The sequence below is a fragment of the Tachyglossus aculeatus genome, chromosome 26 (assembly GCF_015852505.1).
Source record: "Tachyglossus aculeatus isolate mTacAcu1 chromosome 26, mTacAcu1.pri, whole genome shotgun sequence".
NCBI classification, from domain to species: domain Eukaryota; kingdom Metazoa; phylum Chordata; class Mammalia; order Monotremata; family Tachyglossidae; genus Tachyglossus; species Tachyglossus aculeatus.
Window position 1 is genome coordinate 7,065,332 of NC_052091.1, and position 24,687 is coordinate 7,090,018.

Below are 24,687 nucleotides of genomic sequence, written 5' to 3' on the forward strand. Positions count from 1 at the left end.
ATTCAATCGTATTTATTGAGCACTTACTGTGTGCAGAGCACTGTACTAAGCACTTGGGAAGTACAAGTTGGCATCATATAGAGACGGTCCCTACCCAACAGTGGGCTCACAGTCTAGAAGAGTGGGCTAGATGAGCCCACTCTTCTAGACTGTGAGCCCACTGTTGGGTAGGGACCGTCTCTATATTGTATCTACTCCAGTGCCTAGGTCAGTGCTTGGCACATAGGAAGCACTTAATAGATACCACCATTTTTTTAACGGTGTTTATTAGGACAGACATAGTCCCCATCCCACATGGGGCTCACAGTCTAAGGAGGAGGGAGACCAGGAATCGAAACCCTCATTTTATAGTTGAGGGAACTGAGACACAGAGAAGTGAAGTGAGTTGCCCAAGGCCACTTGGCAGACAAGTGGGAGAGCGGGATTAGAACCCAGGTCCTCTGACTCCCAAGCCAGGGCTCTTTCCATTCTGCCACGTTGCTTCTTCAATCTTGTTCTCCAAGAAGTCCAGCCACCAAATCTACCCCCGGGGCTTCTTGTTGGAGGCAGAAGTCAGTCAGAGGATCCTATTTATTGAGTGCTTACGGTGTGCAAAGCACTGGACTAAGCGCTTGGAGAGTACAGTGCAACAATGTAACAGACACATTCCCTGCCCACAATGACCTTACAGTCTATAAGGGGAGGCAGACATTAATATAAATAAGTAAATGACAGACATTCATTCATTCAGTTGTATTTATTAAGCGTTTACTGTGTGCAGAGCAATGTACTTAATAATAATAATGGCATTTATTAAGTGCTTACTGTGTGCAAAGCACTGTCCTAAGTGCTGGGGAGGTTACAAAGTGATCAGGTTGTCCTATGTGGGGTTCACAGTCTTTTAGACTGTGAGCCCACTGTTGGGTAGGGACTGTCTCTATGTGATGCCAATTTGTACTTCCCAAGCGCTTAATACAGTGCTCTGCACATAGTAAGCGCTCAATAAATACGATTGATTGATTGATTGATTAATCCCCATTTTACAGATGAGGTAACTGAGGCACAGACTTGCCCAAAGTCACACAGCTGACAAGGGGTGGAGCCAGGATTTGAACCCACGACCTCTGACTCCAAAGCCCGTGCTCTTTCCACTGAGCCACGCCGCTGTGGGGCTGGGAGCCGGGATGAATAAAGGGGAGCAAGTCAGGGAGACGCAGAAATCAGTCAGTCGTATTTATTGAGCGCTTGCTGTGTGCAGAGCACTGGACTCTAATAAAAGTCCTGGGAAAACGTGGAAGAGGCAGACCAGCTAGATGGGTAGAGACCATAACAACAAAAACAGAAGAACCATTAGAAAGGTTGTGGATTATGGCAGAGGACGGGACGTTCTGGAGAAAGTCTATCCATGGAGCCGCTATGAATTGGAAATGACTCGACGGCACTTAATAATGATATATGTGTGCAATCAATCGTATTTATTGAGCGCTTACTGTGTGCAGAGCACTGTACTAAGCGCTTGGGAAGTACAAGTTGTCAACATATAGAGACGGTCCCTACCCAACAGTGGGCTCACAGTCTAAAAGCACTGGGCTAGAAGAGGGGAGGGATGGAGTAGAAAGAGGGCTCATGGAGGGCCGGGGTGGGGGGCATCTGGACAAGGCCCAGCCCAGGGAACTGGACATTTGGAGGCCGCAGACCAGTGAACTCCCACCCAAATTCCCGCCAGTTCTTCCAAACGAGACAAAAACCGATCTTCCCCCACCCAACCTGCCTCTTTGTCCTTTCAGAAGTTTGAGAGGGAAAGGCTACTCCCCCCCAAACCCAGCAGCCCCTCAACTCCCTCCCTCTCCAGTCCTTCGGAGAGGCCGGGCGGAGCCATAATTAAAAACGGCAGGGCGCGCTGATCATATCAAGCAGAAAGTGGGACATCTGGTCCCTCCTGGTCTTTCAAACCGTGACAGCTGTGTCATTACCACGGCGATCTTTAAATAATTCATGTCCCTCTGTCAGGGAGCTGAACGGAATGCTGTAGAGGCTGATGGACCCCCCTCAGGGACCAGCCACCCCTCACTCCCCTTGCGCTGGGCAGCGTCCGCGACCTGGTCACTGTCACGGTCATCTCAGGAACCGAAGCCCCGGCCCGGCCTTTCCCATGGACGATCCACTTCTGAGAAGGGCAGCCCTCCCCTTGGTAACGGCGGTATTAATTCGACGTCTACTCTGTGCCAAGCATTGTGCCAAGCGCCCCGGGGGCGGACACGGATCGTCAGCTCGGACCCACCTGGGACTCCCAGTCTAAGAGGGACGGAGAGCAGATGTCTTAGCCCCATTTTGCCGCTGACGAAACAAACCCACACAGGTCACCCAGCAGACACGCGGCTGGGCCAGGATTAGAACCCGGGGTCTCAACCAATCAATCAGTGGTCTTTATTGAGCGCTTACTGCATGCATAACACTCTACTGAGCATTTAATAATTATAGAACTTTGTTAAGTGCTTATTAGGTTCCAAGCACTGTTCTAAGCGCTGGGGTTGATACAAGATAATCAGGTTGGACACAGTCCCTGTCCCACATGGGGCTCACAGTCTTAATTCCCGTTTTGCAGATGAGGGAACCGAGGCCCAGATAATAATAATAGTGATGGTGTACCGCCCACTGTACTAAGCGCTGGGGTGGATACAAGCAAATTAGGTTGTTCAGGGCTGCATGGAGCTCACAGTCTTAATCCCCATTTTGCAGATGAGTTAACTGAAGCCCAGAGAATCAATCAATCAATCAATTGTATTTATTGAGCGCTTACTGTGTGCAGAGCACTGTACTAAGCGCTTGGGAAGTACAAGTTGGCAACATAAGTGAAGTGAAGTGACTAAGTCCCCCCTTTCCTCTTCTCCCACTCTCTTCTGCGTAGCCCTGATGATGATGGACAACTGACTGATTTCCCCTGCCCGGAGGCCGTTTCCTCATCTGTAAAATGATAATAAGTGCTTTTCCCTGCCCCGTAGGTGCAGCCTGAGGAGAAAATGAGATCTCTGAGATGAAAGGGCCTTGGAGAGATCAAAACTCTGTTTAAAATTCAAGACAGAGTGGGGGAACCCTCTCTGCTTTTGACACTTGGTACGACTTGGAGGGCTCCAAACTGACTGACTGGCTTATTGACTGACTGATTGACAGGCTGGCTGACTGACAGTCTGACTGAATGATTGACAGCCTGACTCACTGTCTCTCTGACTGCCTGACTGACTTGCTGATTGAATGATTGATCAACTGATTGACCCACTTACTGCCTGCAGAAATAAATAGTGTATTCTCTTCTTACTTGATACCCCCACAGATTGTTTTTGAGGAAATTGATCTAAATGGCCAAGAACCTTCTTTCCATTCCTAATTTAGGCAGCCCCCACCACCCCCTCCAGGCTTTTGTTAACTAGTCAAAGATTTGGGATCTATTATGCATATGATTTAGTTGGGTTTGTTCTATTTAGAAAAGCTGTTTTCAATTAAAGATATTTATAAAGAAGATGAATATCTGGCATTGTTTACATTCTCACATTCCCAGAGTTGTTATCGAAATGACACCAGCGGAAAGATGAGTTTTCAGAAAATTTTCTTGGCAATCTTTTTGAACGGACAATATGGTACTGCCACGGTCCGTGGTATTTACTGAGCGCTTACTGTGTGCAGAGCACTGTACGAAGCACTTGATCCATAGCCCTCCAGGGCAGAATCAACATGTTCCCGACAAATGAGATTATGCCTTGTATTTACAGAGTGTGTTTCTTCCAAAGACCTGTCACTTTATCCTTTCTATTGTCCTAATGATGATAATAATAATATGTAATGACTAAATTATTATCATTATATATACATATTATTGTCATTATTATTATGGTGGTATTTATTAAGACTTACTGTGTGCCAAGCATTGTACTATGCCCCGGGGTAGATACAAGCTAACCGGGTTTCACAGGGGGCTCACAGTCTAAGCAGGTGGGAGAACAGGTATTGAATCCCCATTGTGCCGATGAGAGGGAACTGAGGCACAGAGAAGTGAAGCGACTCACCCAAGGACACACAGCAGACGAGCAGCGGAGCCAGGACACAGATCCTCGGACTCCAAGGGCCATGCTGCTTCTCCTCTGTGGAAGAGGTTATTACCACAACATAAAGAAGGAGAAACTGAAGCCTCATCTGTAAAATTGGGATAAAATTCGGGTCTCCCTCTCCCTAACACTGTAAACACTGGGTGGGACAGGGATTGTAACCAATCTGATTATGTCGTATCCACCCCCTCACTGGATACCGTGAATCAATCATATTTATCGAGCACTTACTATGTGTAGAACACTATCCAAAGCTCTTGGCGCATAACAATATAGACACATTCCCTGCCCACAGGGAGCTTACGGTCTAGAGGGGCGAGACAGACCTTAATAGAAATCAATAAATTAGAGATACGGACGTAAGTGCGGTGGGGCTGGGAGGGGGGATGAATAAAGGAAACGAACCAGGGTGAAGAGGAAGAAGGAGAAGAGGAAAGGAGGGCTTAGTCAGGGAAGGCCTCTTGGAGGAGATATGTCTTTGATAAGGCTTTGAAAGTGGGGAGAGGCTGTCGGATTTGAAGAGAGAGGACGTTTCAGGCCAGAGGCTGGATGTGGGCGAGAGGTCGGCGGAGAGATAGACGAGATGGAGGAACAGTGAGTAGGGTGGCATTAGAGGAGCTCCCTTAGGAAGCACTTAATAAGTACCATCACATTTCATCGCGATGAAATAGCCGAATCACTCATTAAATCACTCTGGCCCTCAGACACCGCAACGCTCTTATACTTTTCATCTTATCGATTTCCTCTTTATTGATTCATTCACCTCCCAGCTGAACTAAGTCAGGGAAACCCCAGGTCCTGGGAGGAAGAAGAAAGAAAAAAAGACTCAGGCTTCTCTCTTGTCCCACTCTGCAAAATCTCACCCAGATCCAATCAATCAGTCAATGCTATTTATTGAGCACTTACTATGTGCAGAGCGCAGCACTAAGCTCTTGGGAGAGGACCCTACAATGGAGTTGGTAGACACGTTCCCTGCCCACGAGGAGCTCAGTCTGGAATTCCAGTTTTTGGGGGGTCAATAGGTAGGTATTCTCTGAATTTCTTGGAAAAAGGCACCTTCCTGTCATTAGCCCAGATGGAAGGAAGCGATTCCCCGTTCAATATTCAGTCCCCTTGCGCCTTCCAACTTCATCCCGCCGCTCTCCTACTCCAACTGAACTGGCAGACTTTTCTCCTCTAATGCCAACCTACTTCTGGGCCTCCCTCTTGTCTAGCGTGGCTCAGTGGAACGAGCCTGGGCTTTGGAGTCAGAGGTCATGGGTTCAAATCCCAGCTCCACCCATTGTCAGCTGTGTGACTTTGGGCAAGTCACTTAACTTCTCTGGGCCTCAGTTCCCTCATCTGTAAAATAGGGATGAAGACTGCGAGCCCCCCGTGGGACAACCTGAGCACCTTATAACCTCCCCAGCGCTTGGAACAGTGCTTTGCACACAGTAAGCGCTTAATAAATGCCAATATTATTATTATTATTATTATCTCACTTCCGACGTCTCGCCCACATCCCACCTCTGGCTTGGAATGCCCTCCCTCTTCATATCCGACCGACGATGACTCTCCCCCTCTTCAAAGCCTTACTGAAGGCACATCTCTTCCAAGAGGCCTTCCCTGACTAAGCCCTCCTTTCCTCTTCTCCCGCTCCCCTCTGCATCACCCTGATTCATTTCCTTTTTTCACCCCCGTCTCAGCCCCACAGCACTTAGGTCCATATCCATCTTTTTTTCATATTAATATCTGCCTCGCCGCTAGACTATGGGCTCCTTGTGGGAAGGGAATGTGTCTGTTATATTGCTACATTGTCCTCTCCCAAGCGCTTAGTACAGTGTTCCGCACATAGTAAGCACTCAATAAATATAAATAATATAAATATAATATAAATAAAAATATAGTTGTGCGTATAGCTTTAATTCTATTTGTTCCGATGACTTTGACACCTGTCTATATGTTTTGTTCTGCTGTCTGTCTCCCCCTCCTAGACTGTGAGCCCGTTGTCGGGGAGGGACCGTCTTTATGTATGGCCAACTTGTCCTTCCCGAGTGCTTAGTCCAGTGTTCTGCACACAGTAAGCGCTCAATAAATACGATAGAATGAAAATACATTCGCTAGATCGATCGACCGACAGTGAGACTAGAGCCGGGGACCACGGGTGACAGTTGAAGGTTTGGAGCCTGTCAGGGAGCGGACAGGTTTCCCAAACCAGCTGCATTTCTCCCAAACTGGAAGCCCGTCACCCCTGCTCACCCCTGCCTTTGTTTCTCATCTGGAGAGTTTTCATTCTCTCCTCAATGGAGCTGTTAACATGCTTTCCGCAAACACAAGCTGTAGAATAAACACATCGAACAAACCTCCCGGGTGAGGGGGCGGCAGGGAGAATAAAAATGCCTCCTCTCTCTAGCTGCACAACACGATGAAACTATTCCCTTGGAGGCTGGGAAGAGGGAAAAGGGAATGCTGGATCTTCTGGGAGAAATGCCAAGGGGAATTAACACCTGGATGAGAGATGGATCAGAAGGGGGCTTCAGGGTCTGGACGATAATAATAACTGTGGTATTTATCAAGCACTTACTATGTGCTAGGCATTGTACTAAGAGTGGGGTAGATACAAGATAATTAGGTCAGACATAGTCCCTGACCCACACAGGGCTCGCCGTCTTCATCCCCATTTTACAGATGAGGTCACGGAGGCCCGGAGAAGTGAAGCGACCTGCCCGAGGTCACACGGCTGACAAGTGGAGGAGCCCCGCGGGATTGGAAACCAGGTCCTCTGAAGTCCAAGCCCGTGCTCTTTCTACTAGAGAGAAGCAGCGTGACTTAGTGTCAAAAGCCCGGGCTTGGGAGCTAGGGGTTGTGGGTTCTAATTCCGGCTCCGCCACTTATCAGCTGTGTGACTTTGGGCCAGTCGCTTCACTTCTCTGGGCCTCAGTGACCTCATCTGGAAAATGGGGATGAAGACTGCGAGCCCCAAGTGGGACAACCTGATGACCTTGTATCTCACCCAGCACCTACAGCATGCTTGGCACATAGTGAACGCTTAACAAATACCATCATCATCATTAGCGCTTAGAACAGTGTGTGGCACGTAGTAAGCGCTTAACAAATACCAGTAGAGAAGCAGCGTGGCTCAGTGGAAAGAGCACGGGCTTGGGAGCCAGAGGTCATGGGTTCGAATCCCGGCTCCGCCACATGTCTGCTGTGTGATTTTGGGCAAGTCACTTAACTTCTCTGGGCCTCAGTTACCTCATCTGTAAAATGGGGATTAAGACTGTGAGCCCCACGTGGGACAACCTGATCACCCTGTATCCTCCCCAGCGCTTAGAACAGTGCTTTGCACATAGTAAGTGCTTAACAAATGCCAATTATTATTATTATTAAATACCATCGTCATCATCATCATTAGTGCTTAGAACGGTGTGTGGCACATAGTGAGCGCTTAACAAATACCATCATCATCATTAGAGCTTAGAACAGTGTGTGGCACATAGTAAGCGCTTAACAAATGCCATTATTATTACTATTATCATCATCATCACCTTTTTTTTCTTTTTTGGTATTTGTTTAGCGCTTACTATGTGCCAGGAGCTGTATTAACCCTGCGGCAGATACAAGGTATAGTCCCTGTCCCACTTGGGGCTCACAGTCTTCATCCCCATTTTACAGAGGAGGGAACTGAGGCCCAGAGAAGTGAAGGAACTTGCCCCTGGTCACGCAGGAGACGAGTGGAAGAGCCGGGATTAGGACCCGGGTCCTTCTGGCTCCCAGGGTCCGGGCTCTACCCAGTAAGCGCTCAATAAATATGATTGATTGATTGATTAGACCATACTGCTCCTCCCGGGATGATGCTGGAATCCCAGGGATGCCTGGCCCATCCGGCTCTCGGGATCTGGACTCCCCCTCATGGACTTATCCCCCCGAAACTCTTCCAAACAAAAGAATAACTGGGGTGTTTGTGAAGTGCTCTAAGCACTGTGCTAAGGGCTGGGGTAGATACAGGATAATCAATAAACACCACTGAAGGATTGATCATCTATTGGGTGACCTTGGCCGAGTGACTTAACTTCTCTGTACCTCAGTTTTCTCATCAGCAAAATAGAGATTCGATACCCAGGCCCGGCCCGACGCGGGGCTCACCTACTGAGGGGGAAGGGAAACAGCTATTTAATTCCCATTTTACAGATAAGAAAACTGAGTCGTAGAGCAGTTAAACGACTTGCCACGGGTCTCGTAGTGAGCAGATAATAATAATAATAACGATGGTATTAAGCACTTCCTATGTGCAAAGCACTGTTCCAAGCAATTGGGGGATACAAGGTGATCAGTTTGTCCCACGGGGGGCTCACAGTCTTAATCCCCATTTTACAGAGGAGGAAACTGAGGCCCAGAGAAGTGAAGTGGCTTGTCCAAGGTCACACAGCTGACACGTGGTGGAGCTGGGATTTGAACCCATGACCTCTGACTCCCAAGCCCGGGCTCTTTCCACTGAGCCACGCTGCAGATGGGCGAGGGGGAGGATTAGAACCCAGGTCTTCTGACTTTTAGGCCTGCACTCTTTCCACTAGGCCGGGTCTGGGGTGGATAGGTCTGCATCCTTAGCAACACTGAGATGGGGCAGGGACCCTGCCCACCTCCATGATGGGGGAGCTCTGAGCAGGACGCCCTCCATTCCCCAGAGAGTCAGAGTCAGGTTTGGGAAACAATTTGTCGTTATAGAGAAGCAGTGTGGTTCAGTGGAAAGAGCCTAGGCTTGGGAGTCAGAGGTTGTGGGTTCCAATTCCGGCTCCACCACTTAGCTGTGTGACCTTGGCCAAGTCGCTTAACTTCTCTGAACCTCACTTACCCCATCTGTAAAATGGGGATGAAGACTGTGAGCCCCACGTGGGACAACCTGATCACCTTGCATTCCCCCCCCCCAGCGCTTAGAACAGTGATTTGCACATAGAAGCACTTAACAAATGCCATTATTATTATTATTATTATTATTATTATTATTATCATATCATTATTAGTTGTAGTAGTAGCAGTAATAAAGGGAGTCAGGGCAACACAGAAGGGAGGTGGAATTCTCTGTCCGTTTGCAGGGAAGGATAATAATAATAATGATGGCATTTATTAAGCGCAAAGCACTGTTCTAAGTGCTGGGGAGGTTACAAGGTGATCAGGTTGTCCCACGGGGGGCTCACAGTCTTAATCCCCATTTTCTAGATGAGGGAACTGAGGCCCAGAGAAGTGAAGTGACTTGCCCAAAGTCACACAGCTGACCAGTGGCGGAGCCGGGATTTGAACCCATGACCTCTGACTCCAAAGCCCGGGCTCTTTCCACTGAGTCACGCTGCTTCTCTAGGGGGTGGACTATGTTTCCTGAGGGCCTCCTGCGCGCATAGACCGGCATTATGTATGTGTATCTATATCTATACCTATATCTATATCTATATCTATATCTATATCTATATATATATGTGTGTGTGTGTGTGTGTGTGTATATGTATGTATATATATATGTGTGTGTGTATATGTATATGTATATATGCGTGTATATGTATATATGTATATGTATATATGTATATGTATATGTACATATGTATGTATATGTATATATGTATGCATATACATTATATTAAAATTATTATAATTACATACATTATATAATATACATATATAATGTATAATTATTCTACATTATAATATTAATTATATATAATTAATTCTAATGATTAATTCGAATCTATAATTAATTGATTAATTCTGTTCTATTATGATAGAATTATAATTCTATTAATTTTTATTAATGATGTGCTTCTATCTATAGCTATTTTAAATGACGCTACTGATGCCTGCTTATTTGTTTAGCTGTCTCTCTCCCCCCCTTCTAGACCCTGAGCCCGTTGTGAGCAGAGATTGTCCCTGTTGCCGCACTGTGCTTTCCAAGCGCTGAGTTCAGTGCCCTGCACGCAGGAAGCGCTCAGTAAATACGATCGAATGAATGAACTGAACGACCCCAAATCTCCCGCAACCTCAATGAGAGCAGAACGCGAGGTGTTAGAGCGGCGGGCGGCCACCAGGGGGCAGAGGAGAGGCCGAAGAGGCGTCCGGAGGCCACCAGGTGGCGCTAACACCTAGCTCAGCAGCAGCATCATTAGTAATAATTACGGTATTTTCTTAATCAGTCAATCAATCAATCAATCGTATTTATTGAGCGCTTACTGTGTGCAGAGCACTGTACTGAGCGCTTGGGAAGTCCAACTTGGCAACATTAGAGAGACGGTCCCTGCCCAACAGCGGGCTCACAGTCTAGAAGGGGGAGACAGACAACAAAACCAAACACATGAACAAAATAAAATGAATAGAATACAGATGTACAAATAAATCAATCAATAAATAGAGTAATAAATCCGTACAAACATACGTACATATATACAGGTGCTGTGGGGAGGGGAAGGAGGTAAGGCCAGGGGGATGGAGGTGGGGAGAGGTGGGGAGGTGGGGAAATGAATGAACATTCATTCATTCAATGGTATTGACAATGGTAAAGAACAGTGCTTTGCACGTAGTAAGTGCTTAATAAATGCCATCATTATTAGTATTATTATTATTTTCCACAAGCAGGGAAAGGCCTGGTGGGGCTTTGCCGTCAGTCCTTGTACGTTTGTACGTACTTATTACTCTATTTACTTATTTATTTTATTTGTACATATTCTATTTATTTTACTTTGTTAATATGTTTTGTTTTGTTGTCTGTTTCCCCCTTCTAGACTGTGAGCCCGCTGTTGGGTAGGGACCGTCTCTCTCTGTTGCCGACTTGGACTTCCCAAGCGCTTAGTCCAGTGCTTTGCACACAGTAAGCGCTCAATAAATACGATTGAATGAATGAATGAATATCCCTCCCCACCCCACCCCCCCGCCTTACCTCCTTCCCCTCCCCACAGCACCTGTATATATGTATATATGTTTGTACGTATTTATTACTCTATTTATTTATTTATTTTACTTGTACACATCTATTCTATTTATTTTATTTTGTTAATATGTTTGGTTTTGTTCTCTGTCTCCCCCTTCTAGACCTTCAGCCCACCGTTGGGTAGGGACCGTCTCTAGATATTGCCAACTTGGACTTCCCAAGCGCATAGTCCAGTGCTCTGCACACAGTAAGTGCTCAATAAATATGACTGACTGAATGAATGAACTAAGGCCCAGAGAAGTGAAGTGATTGGCCCAAAGTCACACAGCAGACAAGTGGCAGAGCCGAAATTAGAACCCAGGTCCTTTTGACTCCCAGGCCCAAGCTCTCTCCATTAATAATAATAATAATAATAATAATAATAATAATAATGGTATTTGTTAAGCGCTTACTATGTGCAAAGCACTGTTCAAACACTGGGGAGGTTACAAGGTGATCAGGTTGTCCCACGGGGGCTCCCTGTCTTCATCCCCATTTTACAGATGAGGGAACTGAGGCCCAGAGAAGTGAAGTGACTCACCCAAAGTCACACAGCTGACAAGTGGTGGAGCCGGGATTCGAACCCATGACCTCTGACTCCAGAGCCCGGGCTCTTTCCACTGAGCCACGCTGCCTCACCATTTCACAGATGAGGGAACTGAGGCAGGTTGTCCCGGGGGCGGGGGGGGGAACTCACACTTTTAATCCCCGTTTTACAGATGAGGTAACTGAGGCCCAGAGAAGTGAAGTGACTTGCCCAAAGTCACACAGGTGACAGTTGGCGGAGCCAGGATTTGAACCCATGACCTCTGACTCCAAAGCCCGGGCTCTTTCCACTGAGCCACGCTGCTTCTCTATTCCGGCATGCTGCTTCTCCTGGGATGGTGTTGGGAGCCAGTCAATCAGTCAATCAATCAATCAATCAATCAATCGTATTTATTGAGCACTTACTGTGTGCAGAGCACTGTACTAAGCACTTGGGAAGTCCAAGTTGGCAACATATAGAGACAGTCCCTACCCAACAGTGGGCTCACAGTCTAAAAGGGGGAGACAGAGAACAAAACCAAACATACTAACAAAATAAAATAAATAGAATAGATATGTACAAGTAAAATAAAGTCAGTCGTATTTATTGAGTGCTTACTGTGTGCAGGACACTGTACTCGGCTCTTGGGAGAGTACAAGACAAAACGCCTTCCCAGACTGAGCCCCCTCCTTCCTCTCCCCCTCCTCATCCTCCCCGCCCTCCCTCCTTCCCCTCCCCACAGCACCTGTATATATGTTTGTACGGATTTATTACTCTATTTATTTGACGTACATATTTACTCTTCTATCTATTTTATTTTGTTAATATATTTTGTTTTGTTGTCTTTCTCCCCCTTCTAGACTGTGAGCCCGTTGTTGGGTAGGGACCATCTCTCTGTGTCGCCAACTTGGACTTCCCAAGCGCTTAGTACAGTGCTCTGCACATTATAAGCGCTCAATAAATACGATCGAATGAATGAATAAACAGATGCATCCCCTGCCCAGAGCGAGTTTACAATCTTGAGGCGGGGAGACAGACTGTGTGCAGAGCGCTGCGTCAAGTGCTTGGGAGAGTGCGATGAGAAAGAGTTGGTTGCCACTTTCCCTGCCAACAAAGATCTTGCAATCTAGAGGTTATTAACGAATGTCACCAATCAGCCGTATTTATTAAGTGTTTACTGTGTGCCAAGCACTGTACCACGTCCTTGGGAAAGAACAGTATAGTAGCAGGAGCAGGAGCAATCATCATCATCAATCGTATTTATTGAGCGCTTACTATGTGCAGAGCACTGTACTAAGCGCTTGGGAAGTACAAGTTGGCAACCTATAGAGACAGTCCCTACCCAACAGTGGGCTCACAGTCTAAAAGGGGGAGACAGAGAACAAAACCAAACATACTAACAAAATTAAATAAATAGAATAGATATGTACAAGTAAAATAAATAAATAAATAAATAGAGTAATAAATATGTACAAACATATATACATGTATCCAGGTGCTGTGGGGAAGGGAAGGAGGTAAGATGGGGGGGATGGAGAGGGGGACGAGGGGGAGAGGAAGGTCACCTTGCTGGGTGACCTTGGGCAAGTCACTTCACTTCTCTGGACCTCGGTGACCTCATCTGTAAAATGGGGATTGAGACTGGGAGCCCCACGTGGGACAGGGACTGTGTCCAGCCTGATTTGCTTGTATCCACCCCAGCACTTAATAATAATAATAATAATGGCATGTATTAAGCACTTACTGTGTGCAAAGCACTGTTCTAAGCGCTGGGGAGGTTACAAGGTGATCAGGTTGTCCCTCAGGGGGCTCACAGTCTTAATCTCCATTTTACAGATGAGATAACTGAGGCCCAGAGAAGTGAAGTGACTTGCCCAAAGTCACCCAGCTGACAGTTGGCGGAGCCCGGGTTTGAACCCATGACCTCTGACTCCAAAGGCCGTGCTCTTTCCACTGAGCCAAGCTCTGGCACATAGTAAGTGCTCAACAAATACCATTAGTAGTAGTAGTGGTGGTATTTATTAGGCGCTTATTGTGTGCTGAGCACTGTACAAGGCACCTCGTGGAATGTTCAGTTGAGAAGCAGCGTGGCTCGGTGGAAAGAGCCCGGGCTTCGGAGTCAGAGGTCATGGGTTCAAATCCCAGCACCGCCAACTGTCAGCTGGGGGACTTTGGACAAGTCCCTTCACTTCTCTGGGCCTCAGTTCCCTCATCTGTAAAATGGGGATGAAGACTGTGAGCCCCACGTGGGACAACCTGATCACCTTGTATCCCCCCAGAGCTTAGAACAGTGCTTTGCACACAATAAACGCTTAACAAATACCATAAAAAAATTAGACATGGTCTCTGACCCCTGGAAGGCTCATATTCTCTGTCCGCAAGGAATTTCCAGTCTAGAGGGTGCTTGTCTTCTTCTTCTTAAACGCCGTCAAGTCATTTCCGATTCATAGCCCTCTCCCCCTTTTAGACTGTGAGCCCACTGTTGGGTAAGGACTGTCTCTATATGTTGCCAATTTGTACTTCCCAAGCGCTTAGTCCAGTGCTCTGCACACAGTAAGCGCTCAATAAATATGATTGATGATGATGATGATGATGATAGCCAGGCTATGTTTGTTTTTCCAAAGAGGTTTCTTTTGGTCAAAAATACAGAAGTGGTTTATCATTGCCTTCTTCTGCGCAGTAAAAACTCGAGTCTCAGCCGTTGTCTGATCAACATTTTGATCCCCTAATCACCCGCCTTCGACCGTTTCCCGCGCCGCCGCCGCCGAGCACAGGTGAATCAACTTCGTCTGACGCTTCGGTCTAGGCCTTTCCAATACGGGTGACCCTGACGAGAAAGTATCTCTCAATTGTTGCCAATTTGTACTTCCCAAGCGCTTAGTCCAGTGCTCTGCACATAGTAATCGCTCAATAAATACGATTGATGATGATGATGATGATGGCAGAGCTCTAAGCTTCATTAGCGGCGTTTGCAAATTCTCCCGCCACGATAAGGCTCACATCGCAATCATTCCGGGCCAATCTGGAGTCCGGGGAAGGAGAGTTCTCCTGATGATGATGATGATGGCATAGCTCTAAGCTTCATTAGCGGCGTGTGCAAATTCTCCCGCCACAATAAGGCTCACATCACCATCACTTCGGGCCAATCTGGAGTCCGGGGAAGGAGAGTTCTCCTTCGCCCTCCTACGTGACCGAATCTCAAGGTTCGGACGGATCAGAAAGAGGAGGTGAAACCGTTCCCTTAGCTTTGCTCCTTGGGAGCAAATCCGCTGTCCGTTCTTGTCTCCAGTAAGGTTTGGGGTTTGCGGCTGGTTTCATCCGTCCGGACTTCCCCCGGCCTGTGGCTGCCGAGGCCCCGAAAAGGAGCTCGGCCGAGGCCTCCCCGGGGGATGTGAAGGTCACATCCACGACCTCAGGCCCTGCAGAACAGTAACTCCCTGTGTCCTCCCCCTCCAACAAAGGGGGCCTTCCTGGCCGGGAAAATTGAAGCCTGAGGCCTTGTGGGGAGACCACGCGACCCTACCAGTCATCATCATCATCATCAATCGTATTTATTGAGCGCTTACTGTGTGCAGAGCACTGGACTAAGCGCTTGGGAAGTACAAATTGGCAACATCTAGAGACGGTCCCTACCCAACACTGGGCTCACAGTCTAAAAGGGGGAGATGGAGAACAAAACCAAACATACTAACAAAATAAAATAAATAGAATAGATATGTACAAGTAAAATAAATAGAGTAATAAATATGTACAAACATATATACAGGTGCTGTCTCAAGAGGCCTTCCTTGACTAAGCCCTCCTTTCCTCTTTTTTTTTTTTGATGGCATTTATTAAGTGCTTACTATGTGCAAAGCACTGTTCTAAGTGCTGGGGAGGTTACCAGGCGATCAGGTAGTCCCACGGGGGGCTCACGGTCTTCATCCCCATTTTACAGATGAGGGAACTGAGGCCCAGAGAAGTGAAGTGACTTGTCCAACGTCACACAGCTGACAAGTGGCGGAGCCGGGATTTGAACCCACGACCTCTAACTCCAAAGCCCGGGCTCTTTCCACTGAGCCATGCTGCTTCTTCTCCCTTCTGCGTCACCGTGACTTGCTTCTTTGATTCTTCCCCCTCCCATCCCCGCAATCCTTACGTCCATATCCGTCCTTTACCTATTTCTATTAATGTCTATCTCCCCCTCGAAACTGGGGGCAGGGAATCCCTATCGTCCCCCTCTCCATCCCCCTCATCTTACCTCCTTCCCTTCCCCACGGCACCTGTATATATGTATATATGTCTGTACATATTTATTACTCTATTCATTTATTTTACTTGTACATATCTATTCTATTTATTTTATTTTGTTAGTATGTTTGGTTTTGTTCTCTGCCTCCCCCTTTTAGACTGTGAGCCCACTATTGGGTAGGGACTGTATATGTTGCCAACTTGTACTTCCCAAGCGCTTAGTACAGTGCTCTGCACACAGTAAGTGCTTAATAAATACGATTGATTGATTGATTGATTGATTGAATGTGTCTGTAGATTGTTGTATTGTCCTTTCCCAAGGGCTTAGGTCAGTGCTCTGCTCAAAGTAAGGGCTCAGTAAATACGATTGACTGACTGACTGAGTCTTCCCTTCCTGGGGGTAAGTGCCTCTGGGGGGCAAAGCCAGGCCAGAGGGATGGGCCAGAGTCAGGGGGGGCTCTGGGAGTTCTACCCCTTTAGCACCCCTTCCCCCAATCCATCTCCGGAGGGAGGGGGCTCAAGACCCTCACGCCCAGGTCATCATCATCATCATCATCATCATCAATCATATTTATTGAGTGCTTACTGTGTGCAGAGCACTGTACTAAGCGCTTGGGAAGTACAAGTTGGCAACTTATAGAGACAGTCCCTACCCAACAGTGGGCTCACAGTCTAAAAGGGGGAGACAGAGAGCAAAACCAAACATACTAACAAAATAAAATAAATAGAATAGGTATGTACAAGTAAAATAGAGTAACAAATATGTACAAACATATATACATATATACAGGTGCTGTGGGGAAGGGAAGGAGGTAAGATGGGGGGGGATGGAGAGGGGGATGAGGGGGAGAGGAAGGAAGGGGCTCAGTGTAGGAAGGCCTCCTGGAGGAGGTGAGCTCTCAGTAGGGCCTTGAAGGAAGGAAGAGAGCTAGCTTGGCGGATGGGCAGAGGGAGGGGAACACAAGGTCTCTCTAAGGATCCACACGTTCCTTGGCTCCCTCGGGGTCAATCAATCAATCAATCGTATTTATTGAGCGCTTACTGTGTGCAGAGCACTGTACTAAGCGCTTGGGAAGTACAAGATGGCAACATATAGAGACAGTCCCTACCCAGCAGTGGGCTCACAGTCTAAAAGATCCAGCGCCCACCCTGCATCCCCAACCTCCTCTCCCCCAGAGTCACGTTGAGGGGGGCTGGGGACTGGTCTCAGGCCCTGCACTGAGCTCCCTCTCCGGTCTTTCCTTTCGATGGGAGCAGCCCCGGCGGGGGCAGCCAGGCGCCCTCGCCTCAGAAACCGGGACCGAAGATTGCTGGGAGCTAGAGATTGAGAAAGGAAAACCACACGGAAACTGGGCACGTTGCATCAGAGCTCACTTCCTCTCCTCCCCGCCTGACCTCGGCCCAGGCTGGGCCCGACCCGCCAACAGGATGCCCCGGGGATGGAGGGCTGGTTGTCGGAGTCCGGTAGGAGAGCACAGTCCTCGTTGTTGGGTAGGGACCATCTCTACCTGTCGCCAACTTGGACTTCCCAAGCGCTTAGTACAGTGCTCTGCACACAGTAAGCGCTCAATAAATACGATTGAATGAATGAATGAATGAATGAATTATAGCTGTAATGCACATCATTAACAAAATAGAGTAGTAAATATGTACAAGTCAAATAAATAGAGTAATAAATCTGTACAAACATATACAAGTGCTGCGGGGAGGGGAAGGAGGTAGGGCGGGCGGATGGGGAGGAGGAGAGGAAAAAGGGGGCTCAGTGTGGGAAGGCCTCCTGGAGGAGGTGAGCTCTCAGGAGGCTGTGAAGGGAGGAAGAGAGCTAGCTTGGCGGGTGTGTGGAGGGAGGGCGTTCCAGCCAGGGAAGGATCTAATCCCGGCTCCTCCACGTGTCTGCTGGGTGACCTTGGGCCGGTCGTTTCACATCTCTGGGCCTCAGTTCCCTCATCTGTCAAATGGAGCTATGGACTGTGAGCCCCACCTGGGACAGGGATTGGGTCCAACCTGAATATCTTATATTCATTCAATCAATCGTATTTATTGGGCGCTTACTGTGGGCAGAGCACTGGACTAGACGCTTGGGAAGTAGAGAAGCAGCGTGGCTCAGGGGAAAGAGCCCGGGCTTGGGAGTCGGAGGTCGTGGGTTCTAATCCTGTCTCCTTTGTCAGCTGTGTGACTTTGGGCAAGTCATTCATTCATTCATTCATTCAATCGTATTTATTGAGCGCTGACTGTGTGCAGAGCACTGGACTAAGCGTTTGGGAAGTCCAAGTTGGCAACATATAGAGACGGTCCCTACCCGACAGTGGGCTCACAGTCTAGAAGGGGGAGACAGACAACAAAACAAAACATATTAGCAAAATAAAATAGACTAGTAAATATCATCATCATCAATCGTATTTATTGAGCGCTTACTGTGTGCAAAGCACTGTACTAAGCGCTTGGGAAGTACAAATTGGCAACATATAGAGACAGTCCCTACCCGACAGTGGGCTCACAGTCTAAAAGGGGGAGACAAAACCAAACATACTAACAAAATAAAATAAATAGAATAGATACGTACAAGTGAAATAAATAAATAAGTAAATAGAGTAATAAATATGTACGAACATATATACAGGTGAACAAGTAAAAGGAACAAGTAAAATAAATAGAGTAATAAATCTTCACTTCTCCGGGCCTCAGTTCCCTCATCTGTAAAATGGGGATGAAGACTGTGAGCTCCACGTGGAACAGCCCCAGGACCTTGTATCCATCCCAGCCCTTAGAACAGCGCTTCGCACATAGTAAACTCCTAACCAATATCATTATTATTATTATTATTATTATTACAAGTCGGCAACAGAGACGGTTCTTCCCCAGTGCTTAGTACAGTGCCCAACACATAGTATAATAATAATAATCTACTAATAATGATGGCATTGGTTAAGAGCTTAGTCCAGTGCTCTGCACACAGTCAGCGCTTAATCGATACGATCGAATGAATGCATCGGAAGCGCTTAACAAATGCCGTTAAAAAAAAAAAGAGAGCCTTCATTCATTCATTCATTCATTCATTCATTCGATCGTATGGATTGAGCGCTGACTGTGTGCAGAGCACTGGACTAAGCGCTTAGGAAGTACAAGTGGGCAACACATCAGTCCCTTAGACCGCCCCGCCCTCCCTCCTCTCGACCAATCAGATCGTTCCGTACCCCGGACCCGCCCCCGAGACACGCCCAGTCCCGCCCTCCCTCGTCTCGACCAATCAGATCGCTCCATACCCGGGCCCCGCCCCCTCAAGGCACGCCCATCCCCGCCCTCTCTCGTCTTGACCAATCAGTTCTCTCCGTACCCCGGGCCCCACCCACAAAGACAGGCCTCGAACCCCAGGCCCCGCCCCCAGACAAGCCCAGTCCCACCTTCCCTCATCTTGACCAATCAGCTCCTTCCTTACCCCAGGCCCCGCCCCCAGACACACCCAGTCCCGCCCTCCCTCGTCTCGACCAATCAGCTCCTTCCTTCCCTAGGCCCAGCCCCCAGACACGCCCAGTCCCGCCCAACCTCGTCCCGCCCAACCTCGTCTTGCCCCATCAGTTCGCTCAGTACCACGGGCCCCGCCCCCAAAGACACGCCCAGCCAGCCCTCTTCCGTCTCGACCAATCAATCAGTTCGTTCCGTACCCCAGGCTCCGCCCCGAAGACAGGCCCAGTCCCGCCCTCCCTCGCCTCGACCAATCAGTTGTCTCCGTACCCCCGGCCCCGCCCCAAAGACACGCCCAGTCCCGCCCTCCCCCGTCTCGACCAATCAGATCGCTCCGTACTCCGGGCCCCGCCCCCCCCGACACGCCCATCCCGCCCCGCCCTCCCGCGTCGCGACCAATCAGATCGCTCCGTACCCCGGGCCCCGCCCCCAGACACGCCCATCCCGCCCCGCCCCCCCGTCTCGACCAATGAGATCGCTCCGTACCCCGGGCCCCCGCCCCCCCAGCCCCGCCCAGCCCCGCCCAACCTCGTCTCGACCAATCAGATGGCCCCGTAGCCTATGCCCCGCCCCCCAAGGCACGCCCGGTCCCGCCCTCCCTCGCCTCGACCAATCAGTTGTCTCCGTACCCCCGGCCCCGCCCCGAAGACACGCCCATCCCCGCCCAACCTCGTCTGGACCAATCAGTTGTCTCCGTACCCCCGGGCCCCGCCCCCAAAGACACGCCCGGTCCCGCCCTCCCTCGCCTCGACCAATCAGTAGTGTCCGTCCCCCGGGCCCCGCCCCCTCCCGCCGGCCCGGAAACCTTGTCCCTCCCGCCGCTCCTTCACCGAAGTTTCTTTGGGCGGCGGGACGGGACGGGACCGGAGCGAGGCCCGGGCTCCGCCGCCGCCGCCGCCCGGCTCCCCATGGGGCAGCGCAGAGCCGCGGGACGGGGGGCGGCCGACTGACCGGTTCACCCACCGACCGACGGACCGACCGACCGGCCATGGAAGAGGTGACCCCCGGGGGGCGGCAGGGCCGGTCAGGGGTCCGCGTCTCCGGGACATCTGTCCAGTGGGGGAGGAGGAACAGAAAGAGGAAGGGTCGTCAATCAGTGGAGCGTTTAGACCAGCGCTCCGCACACAGTAGGCGCCCAATCAATAGTCATTCATTCAATTCAATCGTATTCATTGAGCGCTGACTGTGTGCAGAGCACTGGACTAAGCGCTTGGGAAGTAATCAATCAATCAGTCGTATTTATTGAGCGCTTACTGTGTGCAGAGCACTGTACTAAGCGCTTGGGAAGTAATCAATCAATTGTAATTATTGAGCGCTTACTGTGTGCAGAGCACTGTTCTAAGCGCTTGGGAAGTAATCAATCAATTGTAATTATTGAGCGCTTACTGTGTGCAGAGCACTGTTCTAAGCGCTTGGGAAGTAATCAATCAATTGTAATTATTGAGCGCTTACTGTGCGCAGAGCACTGGACTAAGCGCTTGGGAAGTAATCAATCAATTGTAATTATTGAGCGCTTACTGTGTGCAGAGCACTGTTCTAAGCGCTTGGGAAGTAATCAATCAATCGTATTTATTGAGCGCTTACTGTGCGCAGAGCACTGTACTAAGCGCTTGGGAAGTAATCAATTAATCGTATTTATTGAGCGCTTACTGTGCGCAGAGCACTGGATAAGCGCTTGGGAAGTAATCAATCAATCGTATTTATTGAGCGCTTAGTGTGTGCAGAGCACTGGACTAAGCGCTTGGGAAGTCCAAGTTGACAACATATAGAGACGGTCCCTACCCAACAACGCAACTTGTACTTCCCAAGCGCTTAGTGTAGTGCTCTGCACACAGTAGGCGCCCAATAAATATGTGGCAAACTTGTCCTTCCCAAGTGCTTAGTACAGTGCTCTGCACACAGCAGGTGCCCAATAAATATGTGGCCAACTTGTACTTCCCAAGCGCTTAGTACAGTGCTCTGCACACAGTAGGTTCCCAATAAATGTGGCCAACTTGTACTTCCCAAGCGCTTAGTACAGTGCTCTGCACACAGCAGGCGCCCAATAAATATGTGGCCAACTTGTACTTCCCAAGCGCCTAGTACAGTGCTCTGCACACAGTAAGTGCTCAATAAAAATGACTGACTGACTGAATGAATGAATGAATGACTGAATGAATGAATGACTGAATGAATGGAGAAATCCCCCAGCCTCCGACCACTGCCCGGACCTACTCGGGGGCGTCCTCATGGGCGTCCTCATCTCCCAGCCGGGGCCGTGTGCTAAGCGCCCACAGATCCCCCGGACCAAAACTCGAAGACTCCCACTGGCTCATAAGGTGGTGATGATGATGATGATGGTATTTTGTTAAGCGCTTACTATGTGCCAAGCACTGTTCTAAGCGCCGGGATGGGTACAAGCTCATTCATTCATTCACTCAATCGTATTTTTTGAGCGCTGGTCATCAGGTTGTCCCGCATGGGGCTCCCAGGCTTCGTCCCCATTTTACAGACTGAGGCCCAGAGAAGCGAAGTGACTGGCCCAAGGCCACACAGCTGACAAGTGGCGGAGCGGGGATTAGAACCCATGACTTCTGACTCACAAGCCCGGGCTCTTTCCACCGAGCCCCGCAATCTCTCAGTGGGTTGGGGAGGGAGGAGCCGGGGGTCCCGGGGGGCAGTGTAGGGGGTCAGAGGTCACGGCTGTAGCCCCCCCCCACCCAGGAAACGAACGGCCTCCATTAATAATAATAATAATAATAATAATTGGCATTTGTTAAGCGCTTACTATGTGCAAAGCACTAGCCGCCCCTGATTCTGAGGAGTTGGACCGCCGGAGGCTTTGAGACTCAAGAAAAGGCGGTTTTCTCCCCTCTCCCTCTCTATCCTTGTCCCCTCCCAGTCAGTCAGTCGTATTAACTGAGCGCTTACTACTACTACTAATAAGATAGCATTTATTAAGCGCTTACTATCAATCAATCAATCAATCAATCGTACTTATTGAGCGCTTACTGTGTGCAGAGCACTGTACTAAGCGCTTGGGAAGTCCAAGTTGGCAACATATAGAGACAGTCCCTACCCAACAGTGGGCTCACAGTCTAAAAGGGGGAGACAGAGATCAAAACCAAACATACTAACAAAATAAAATAAATAGAATAGATATGTACAGGTAAAATAAATAAATAAATAGAGTAATAAATAAGTACAAACATATATACGTATATATGTATATATATATATATATATATATATATATATATATATACTATGTGCAAAGCACTGTTCTCAGCGCTGGGGAGGTTACACGGTGATCACGGTTGTCCCACGGGGGGCTCACAGTCTTCATCCCCATTTTACAGATGAGGGAACTGAGGCCCAGAGAAGTGAAGTGACTTGCCCAAAGTCACAATGCAGGGCGTCGCTCCGGACAGCCCATCGCTGCCCGCCAAACCCAGGCGAAAGCCCATGTGGGGCTCACAATCTTAATCCCCGTTTTACAGATGAGGGAACTGAGGTGCAGAGAATAATAATAATAATAATGTCGGTATTTGTTAAGCGCTTACTATGTGCAAAGCACTGTTCTAAGCGCTGAAGCCAAGTGACTTGCCCAAAGTCACACAGCTGACAAGCGGGGGAGCCAGGATTTGAACCCATGACCTCTGACTCCAAAGCCGGGGCTCTTTCCACTGTGCTGCTTACTGTGTGAAGAACACTGTACTAATGCTTGGAAGAGGATGATGTGCCAATATAACAGACACATTCCCTTTGGAGTCAGAGGTCATGGGTTCGAATCCCAGCTCTGCCAGTTGTCAGCTGTGTGACTTTGGGCAAGTCACTTCAATTCTCTGGGCCTCAGTTCCCTCGTCTGTAAAATGGGGATGAAGACTGGGAGCCCCCTGTGGGACAACCTGATCACCCTGTAGCCTCCCCGGCCTGTAACCTCCCCCTCTGCCCATCCTCCAGGCTAGCTCTCTTCCTCCATTCCAGGCCCTACTGAGAGCTCACCTCCTCCAGGAGGCCTTCCCAGACTGAGCCCCTTCCTTCCTCTCCCCCTCGTCCCCCTCTCCATCCCCCCATCTTACCTCCTTCCCTTCCCCACAGCACCTGTATATATGTATATATATGTTTGTACATGTTTATTACTCTATTTATTTTACTTGTACATATCTAGTCTATTTATTTTGTTAGTATTTTTGGTTTTGTTCTCTGTCTCCCCCTTTTAGACTGTGAGCCCACTGTTGGGTAGGGACCGTCTCTATACGTTGCCAACTTGGACTTCCCAAGCGCTTAGTACAGTGCTCTGCACACAGTAAGTGCTCAATAAATACGATTGATTGATTGATTGATTAGAACAGTGCTTTGCACATAGTAAGCGCTTAATAAATGCCATCATTATTATTATTCCTGGCCCAAGATGAGATTACAGTCTACTCACCCTGTGGGGAGGGGGCAGGGCAGCTGGAATGATTCATTCATTCATTCATTCAGTCGTATTTATTGAGCGCTTACTGTGTGCAGAGCACTGGACTAAGTGCTTGGGAAGTACAATCTCAACACCCGCTGCCCTCTGAGGCCTGGCCAGCCCTGCCCTGGGGGTCGCCTGGACAGGGGTGGCGGACCCCTTCCTCCCCACCCCGATCAAAGGCTCCTGTGCCCAGAGAGCCGGCTCCATTCATTCATTCATTCATTCATTCATTCAGTCGTATTTATTGAGCGCTTACTGTGTGCAGAGCACTGTACTAAGCGCTTGGGAAGTCCAAGTTGGCAACGTATAGAGACAGTCCCTACCCAACAGTGGGCTCACGAGGCCTCCCAGGAAGCCCCTGGGGCAGGGCTAGCCATGGTAGAGGCTGATTCATTCATTCATTCAATCATATTTATTGAGCGCTTACTGTGTGCAGAGCACTGTACTAAGCGCTTCGGAAGTCCAAGATGGCAACATATAGAGACGGTCCCTACCCAACAGTGGGCTCACGAGGCCTCCCAGGAAGCCCCTGGGGCAGGGCTAGCCATGGTAGAGGCTGATTCATTCATTCATTCAATCATATTTATTGAGCACTTACTGTGTGCAGAGCACTGGACTAAGCACTTGCGAAGTACAAGTCGGCAACATATAGAGACGGTCCCTACCCAACAGTGGGCTCACTAGAAAGGGGGGATGGACAACAAAACCAAACATGTGGACAGGTGTCAAGTCGTCAGAACAAATAGAATTAAAGCTAGATGCACATCATCAACAAAATAAATAGAATAGTAAGTATGTACAAGTCAAATAGAGTAATAAATCTGTTCAAACATTCATTCATTCATTCAATCGTATTTATTGAGCGCTTACTGTGTGCAGAGCACTGGACGAAGCGCTTGGGAAGTCCAAGTTGGCAACATCTAGAGACGGTCCCTACCCAACAGCGGGCTCACAGGCTAGAAGGCGGGGACGGACAACAAAACAAAACGTGGACAGGTGTCAAGTCGTCAGAACAAAC

General features: G+C 48.8%; 1 protein-coding gene across 2 annotated transcripts in view; it reads left to right on the forward strand.

Moving 5' to 3' along the window:
• The first annotated feature begins 20,106 nt into the window (after positions 1 to 20,106).
• The window catches only part of PLEKHO2 (pleckstrin homology domain containing O2), a 37,555-nt gene continuing 32,974 nt past the window's right edge, over positions 20,107 to 24,687 (forward strand). For both annotated transcript variants that reach the window (XM_038767577.1, XM_038767578.1), the window contains exon 1: positions 20,107 to 20,222. In XM_038767577.1, the coding sequence (XP_038623505.1) occupies positions 20,214 to 20,222 (9 nt within the window). In that variant the 5' untranslated portion in view covers positions 20,107 to 20,213. The remainder of the gene's footprint in view (positions 20,223 to 24,687) is intronic.